General features: G+C 35.3%; 1 protein-coding gene and 1 long non-coding RNA gene across 2 annotated transcripts; one reads left to right on the forward strand and one right to left on the reverse strand.

Annotated features, from left to right (window-relative positions):
• Nucleotides 1-424: 424 nt before the first annotated feature.
• LOC125843778 (uncharacterized) lies at nucleotides 425-3,366 on the forward strand. Its single transcript, XR_007444059.1, has 2 exons — nucleotides 425-803; nucleotides 3,171-3,366. It is a non-coding gene; the product is annotated as an uncharacterized LOC125843778 (long non-coding RNA).
• On the reverse strand, nucleotides 3,213-6,857 carry LOC125843777 (probable CCR4-associated factor 1 homolog 7). Its single transcript, XM_049522976.1, has 3 exons — nucleotides 6,657-6,857; nucleotides 5,065-5,161; nucleotides 3,213-4,261 (listed from the first exon to the last, which is right to left on the reverse strand). The coding sequence occupies exon 3, from the start codon at nucleotides 4,207-4,209 to the stop codon at nucleotides 3,385-3,387; it is 825 nt and encodes a 274-aa protein (XP_049378933.1). The 5' UTR covers nucleotides 4,210-4,261; nucleotides 5,065-5,161; nucleotides 6,657-6,857; the 3' UTR covers nucleotides 3,213-3,384.
• Nucleotides 6,858-7,523: the final 666 nt, after the last annotated feature.

A 7,523-nucleotide genomic window follows, 5' to 3' on the forward strand; every position in this document is an offset into this window, starting at 1 on the left:
CAAGTGAAAAAAAGAACTTTATTTTAAAAAGATTATAAAAAAACAAATTATTTTTTTTAGGAATAGGGGTAGGAGGGCTAATAGGGAGAGTGGAGTGATAAAAAATTTAAAAAGATTTTGTTTTTAAAAGCTTTTAACAAGATCTCTACTATAATATGGGTACCCATATTTACCATATTATCCATTGTTTAACTCGTTTTACCCATTTAAAATGTAAGTCGAGTGCTTTATCCATTTTTATTCAATTCATTTTCGATCGACTCATATTCAATTCGACTCGCTCGTTTGCCACTGACAACAATGATTTGCAAGTCTGCATATCTGCCCTTGGCAAGAATGCTAGAACCATACTGGAGTTATGATAAGGAAGGGTCATTTGAGTGGCGAGTTACGCGAATACCCAAGAAAAATGACTAAACGGCACCAAGTCTAGATATAATTGACTCTAGAAAAAAGGAGTTGCTCCCTGTCATAACAAGCATTGATGTAAACCAAGAGGATCAGAATTATAAATAAATACAGATGCATCAGTTTTGGAACATTTGAAATCCATAGCCAGCAAGAAATGAAGTAAGCACATATTGCCTGTTTTAGCTATATAGGTACTTGTTCAGCTTGCACACATAGTAAAGAAGATGTGTGTTCGTGTATCCAGATAATTGGACCATCAAAACACTTTCTTGGAGGTCACCATGTACGAAACCATTCTAGACATCAAGTTGGTGAAGAGCCCTATTGTTGGAGGTAGCAATGGATTAACTAGAAGGCTGCAACATCTCTTCGTAGATTAGAAATGAGTGAAGGTAGAGACACAAACTTGTCTTGCTGTAAAAAGCTCAAAGCTGATTAAACAATGGATTAGAAACTGAGTACCCTCAGTGAAAGTCCAAACTGTCTTACAAATACTTTTATCACAATTAATTTCTTACAGACACATGATACATTACCTACCCCACTTGACATACACTGAACCCTTTCCNGCTAACCCATATTTCTCTTATTTTACTTCAAGTGTAGGTTCCGGCAAGTGAGTTGTTTTCTCTCTAGTTCAAGGGCTTTGATTGAGATTCTCCAAGGCTAAGTGGTATGTCCTCATAGATCAAGGACAAGTGATTAGATGTTTCTTTTCTTTCATGTAATAGACATTTGTTAGTCTTTCGATTGTAAAGGGTCGTGATTTAAAGAAAATATTTTAAATTCCGCACTATTTCTATGTATCGAATGTTATGAATGCTAAGAGGCTTGTACGAGACCCCTTCGGGGTCAAGTACGCCGTATAACTTCCAGGGTATAGGCTCAGGTCGTTACATCATCAATGAACACAATAACAAACATGTCAAGGTATTGTCTAAACACCATATTCATCAAATCCATAAATGTCGCCGGAGCATTAGTAAACCCAAATGACATCACCAAAAACTCATAATGACCATACTGAGTCCAAAAAGTCATCTTCGTAATGTCATCTTTTTTCACCCTCAATTGGTGATAACCCGACTGAAGGTCAATCTTGGAAAAGTAACTAGCCCCTTGAAGTTGGTCAAACAAGTCATCTATCCTTGGAAGTGGATACTTATTCTTAATGGTAACCTTGTTCAACTGTCAATAGTCTATACACATACGGAGAGAACCATCTTTCTTTCTAACAAAAAAAAAAAACTAGAGCACCCCATGGAGAGATACTCGATCGGGTGAAACCTTTATCCAACAAATATTTCAATTGTTCCTTCAATTCTTTAAGTTCTGTCGGATTCATTCGGTAAGGAGGGATACAGATAGGTTGCGTATCTGGGAGAAGGTCAATACCAAAGTCTATTTCTCTTTCGAAAGGAATACCGGGTAGATTATCTGGGAACACTTCTGGAAACTCGTTAACAGCGGGTACCGACTCAAGAGTAGAGGTTTCAGAATCCACATCCCTCACCGTAACTAGATGGTATATACAACCCTTAGCAACCATCTTTCTAGCTTTTAGACAAGAGACAAATTGACCCTTAGGCATAGAATTCCCCCCTCTTCACTCTAGGATAGGCTCATTCGGACCTGAAACTTGACTAGACGAAAGAAAAGTGATAAAGGTGGGTGGTAAAAAAAACTTTTTTAAAATTTATTTTTTTTACATTTTTTGGGATGGGGTAGGGGGAGGGGGGGTTGGTAGGGGGTGGTGTGGTAAAAAAAATTTAAATGTTTTTTTTTATAAAATAATTTAATTTTTTTTACATTTTTCTGGGATGGGGATGGGGTGAGGGGGGTAGAAAGGTGGGGTGGTAAAAAAGACTTTTTAATCTTTTTAATAAAAAGATTTAAATTTTTTTTGGAGGGGGGGCGTAGGGGTGGGGGGCTGGTAGGGGGATCAGATGTTAAAAAAAACTTTTTTTTTAAAAAAAATTATAAAAAGACAAACTAATTCTTTTTACAATTTTTTTAGGATAGGGGGTAGGAGAGCTGATAGGGAGGGTGCTGTGATAAAAAATTTAAAAAGATATTGTTTTTTAAAGTTTTTAACAAAATCTCTGCTAGAATATGGGTACCCATATTTTCCATATTATCCATTGTTAACTCGTTTTTATCCATTTAAAATGTGAGTCTAGTGATTTATCCATTTTTATTCAATTAATTTTCGATCGACTCATATTCGACTTGACTCACTCGTTTGCCACTGACAACAATGATTTGCTAGTCTTCATTTCTGCCCTTGGCAAGAATGCTAGAACCATACTGGAGTTGTGATAAGGAAGGGTCATTTGAGTGGCGTGTTACGTGAATACCCAAGAAAAATGACTAAACGGCACCAAGTCATTATATAATTGACTCTAGAAAAAAGGAGTTGTTCCCTGTCATAACAAGCATTGATATAAGCCAAGAGGATCAGAATTATAAATAAATACAGATGCACCAGTTTTGGAACATTTGAAATCCACAGCCAGCATGAAATGAAGCACACACATATAGCCTGTTTTAGCCATATAGGTACTTGTTCAGCTTGCACACATAGTAAAGAAGATGATGTGTCTGTATCCAGACAACTGGACCATAAAAACACTTTCTTGGAGGTCACCATGTAAGAAAGCATTCTAGACATCAAGTTGGAGAAGAGCCCTATTGTTGGCGGTAGCAATGGATTAACTAGAAGGCTGCAACATCACTTTGTAGAGTAGAAATGAGTGAAGGTAGAAACACAAACTTTTGTCTTGCTGTAAAAAGCTCAAAGCTGATTAAACAATGGATTAGAAACTGAGTACCCTCAGTGAAAGTCCAAACTGTCTTACAAATACTTTTATCACAATTAATTTCTTACAGACACATGATACATTACCTACCCCACTTGACATACACTGAACCCTTTCCTTCTATTTTATTTTCTAGTAAGTACACAAAGTCAATCTATTTATTATCAGATCCATACTCAACGCCAAGACCATACAGGACACCTGCATACTTCTCGGTAGACCCATTAAAGAAGTTATCTTTTAACTTCTTGAAGGCACACGAGGTAAGTAAGCTATCTGAACCTGCTTGATGACAAATACCGACCCTCTCAAGTTCCAGAAGTTCCGCCAACTTGTTCAAGCCACCATGAAGGCTATTACAGAACTTCATCAGGTGTTTGATGTCATAAACCAGCGGAAAGTACATGTTTAGCAAATCAAAGAACCCTGCTTGTGTTTCCGGTAAGGTCCTACAAGTTAATAATTTGAGCAAGTACCCAAAATCATACCCACTGTGAAATGTCACCCAATGAACCATGTCATTCAAAACGATTCCAGAAGACATTAAGAGCTCACCAAACTGTTTTGCATCAATACCCATTTCATTGTTCTTCTTGAAATCAATCCCAGACTGAATCAGCAATTCGATTGAATCATTTGCAAAAATATCTGCACTTGTGTCAAACTCACGAAAGTTGAATTGCCAAATGTAGTAGTACTCACTCCCACAAGTAGGTAGATTGCCATTTTCGTCGGAAAATGTGAGACCCAACTGAATCAAATTCAACATATCAACATTGTCCTTCAAGGTCTGATAGTTATACTCATTGATATGCTTGAAATTGCCAACAGGACGAAGCACCACCCCTGGAAACTCAGTGTCCATGGCAATGTAAGGATAGTCATCCACAATTTGACGAATCAAAGCAAATTCCTCCTCAAGATTATCGCTCCATACTTCTCTAATTTGGATAGAATCAGTTTTTGGTAATACAGACATATTCTTCGCAAGAAAAAAAAGCTGAATCTGGTGAAGTTTAAAATAAGCAGACCTGCAATTTTCAGGAAAAAAGAAATATAATAAGACTAAGAATTCTAAAGAGCCCTTTTTGTGTGTATGAAGCATTTCTAGTGAAAGGCATTATGTTTTCTAGGTTGGGATCCCAGCGCATTCATGAACAAAGAATACATAAGGACATTTTGTTATTTTGGTAAAACTCAATCTGTCTTACAAACCACTGAGCTTGGTTACAGAGCAGGGAAGATTTGTAAATACAAACACTAACTTAATTAAGTTTTACTTATTACTTAAGTTATGTCTACTGCATATGGGTTTTTGTGTGAGAGCAGAAATTCCTACCACATTTGTGGTTCTTATATCGTATTTATTATGACAAGACCTACCCGCTTCTACATTCTCAAAATATTTCTAGTGGCTGCACTCTGTTTTTTCGTAAATGAAAGCAATGTAATCCAGCAAGTATCAACTTTTACGTCCCTTAGCTCACCACTGTCTTGCTTAAGAACTTATATGCAAGTGCTGATTACTTGTAAATGGTTTTTAGCAGAACTATTTTAATAGAAACCTTGACATTCAAGGAGTAGTTGCTTCTTAAAAAAATTATGAGGAAAAGTAGGCTCGTTGTTTATCAAAGGCAAGTCGTAAATCATTAAAATGCAAGAAAACTAGTTCCTCTAACATATAGTTCTAGCTTCAGTTCGCGACTGCAAATTATTGAAAGAAGTCAGAGTAAAGAATCCTATTTTCCTATTTATTTACAACATTATTTGCAAAAAATAACTAGTTAACTAGGTATAGAAAAGGAAAATGCAAATTCTAAGGCATAGAACTTACAGATCAAAAAGCCCTGGGTATAATCTTCATTACATGGTGGACTTCAAAGCTAAAATACAAAAAGATCACAACAGCTAATGCGGCACGACAAACTATCCTGCATAATGCAATCATAGAACATTGCAAGTTAAACAACTAAGGTCAAAATCTGAAAAGCAAAGCACAGAATAGGTCTTCCAGCAAAGTCCTTATATAAGCACAAAAAATTGGTCTCATATCAAGAGTAAGTGTACAACACAATGACACAAAGTAAGCATAAAACTAAAGAAGAGATGAATGTGCTCCAAAATTCAACATAATTTTTAACTTCCAGCCAGTAAGTTTTGCTCCACATTACTTTCTTGTCATCAACCTTAACATGCTGGTATAAATAAACTGGACAATCGTGGAAAATAAATTTAATTGATTAAAGCAGGCTTTAAGCCCACTGAAGTTATCAAGAAGAGAGTAATCTGCTGGATACAGTACACCATACCAATTCAAACTAAAAAACACGTTCATATAAACTCGACATTCACATAAGCAGAAGAAACTTGTTCTTGAGAAACATATTTTGAGGTTTCAAACCACAAAAAGTACTAAATGAAATTTGAGTCATTATACTTCTCAAGTTCAAGAATAAGCCAGTACATGCCAACACAAGGGAACACAATTACCAGCATAATACTTTTCTTTATAAATCCTCTCTCCTCAATCATCTCCCCATTTTTAATTTTCCAACAAAAATAGAGCTCAAATACATGAAAAGGAGAAAACAGTAAGAACTAAAGATAAACACAAATGAAAACTAAGCAAGAAAGATAAACACAAGTTCTGCTTTATCGAACTTGCTCTCTTCAGCTGCGAAAAACATATATACTGTTTCCTCTCTTCTTCCTCAGTTTTAACAAACAAGGCTAAAAATTTAGTCACGACTGCAACTACAAAAAAAATAAAATAACCCCCTCTGAAGTTTAAGCAAAATACTCCTCGTAGGGATCCATGTTTATATGACACTTCCTATTTGAGCTATGATAGTAGTTCTTTCTTGAACTATGACAGTTTCAAACATTTCTTAAATAGTTTTACCAACTCCATCAAATTTAAAGAATTGTTGTTCAAATTTTTACCAAAGATTGTATGCTTTGACCCTCAAATCCCTAAACAAAGTAGGAAAATGAAGCAAGGTATAGCAAAAAGTTCATTTTTTGTTAAGGATCCAGAAATAGTTTTTTTACAAAAAAACAAAATCAATCATTTCAAACATTTTTTCAACAAAAAAAGAACAAGGGGAAACGAAGGTAGCTAAATCGGGTGAACTGGATCTATAACATGACAGATATGAGTTAGATTCAGATCAAACAGCTGAACTTTCAGGTAGATCGAATCATAACTTAAACCTTAACTCAAAATTGAAGAAACATAGAACTACCCATAACTAATATCCACTTTAAGATCACTTTAACATATCCATAAACATCAATAGTTAAATCATCAAATCCTTCTCTAGATTCATACATAAATATAAAAAGAAAAACCCTAGTTTAAACAAAAAAAAAAGTGAACTTGAGGTATAAAATTGATAGATCAAGAGTAAAAATCAGAAAGTAAACCTGATCTGTGAAGAATGAAGCAAGTCAAAATGGTAGAGCTCATCAAAGAAGAAGAAAAAAAGGAAAAGGAAAAAGGGGTTATGTGAGAAAAGTGTGATGTAGTGATGGTGTTTTCTTCTTTTTTGCTTTCATTTTCTTCTTCTTTTGGCCTTTTCTTTTTATTTATTATATTTGTTTGATTGAAGTATGCTTTTGGACGAGTGGGCAGGTCGTGTTTGGTTTGCGGTTTACTTAATTAAAGCGCGTTACATAAATAATGGTCACCGGATTCAATGTAAGATGTGGTCGGAATGGGGGCCCTATGGCCTCATTCAATTATTGTGAAAGTGAAGCCCATTTATCACAAATTACATGGCCCAATAATAACTTTTTGAGTATTCTCAACCCAACAACCAATTAAGAACTAACCCATGATATAGAATACTAAGGAATAGTCTTAAAACAATGAATAGGTTGAGTTTCTTAGAACCTGAAAGTCATAGTACCAAAACATCAATCTAATAGTCTAGGATAGGGGATACAACCCAAAACAAGAATAAAAATATAGGTCTAGAATGTTGGAGTCTGAATAATGGACCAAGAACATAAAGAGGAATCCATAGCATTCTGGAGGAAGTGACTCACCCTTATAGTCAGATTTCAGTGGTTTCACAATTGAGGCGCGAAACATCTGCTTCAAGATGTCTTGTACTCAATAAAGAGAGAGAAAGTGTAAGTATCAACACTGAACAATGGTGTACTGGTAGGATCATCGGCTAGTTTCTATATACAAAATATGGATAGGCAACCATAACTTAGTAAGCACATAATACACCATCACAACATAATATAACATAGCCTGTAATTTGTATGCATAGCAACATGAAT

Source organism: Solanum stenotomum, chromosome 11 (genome assembly GCF_019186545.1).
Source record: "Solanum stenotomum isolate F172 chromosome 11, ASM1918654v1, whole genome shotgun sequence".
In the NCBI taxonomy this organism is placed as follows: domain Eukaryota; kingdom Viridiplantae; phylum Streptophyta; class Magnoliopsida; order Solanales; family Solanaceae; genus Solanum; species Solanum stenotomum.

What these genes read in the sequence shown, in the direction of transcription:
- LOC125843777 (XM_049522976.1), bottom strand. Translation starts at nt 4,209, where the DNA reads ATGTCTGTATTACCAAAAACTGATTCTATCCAAATTAGAGAAGTATGG.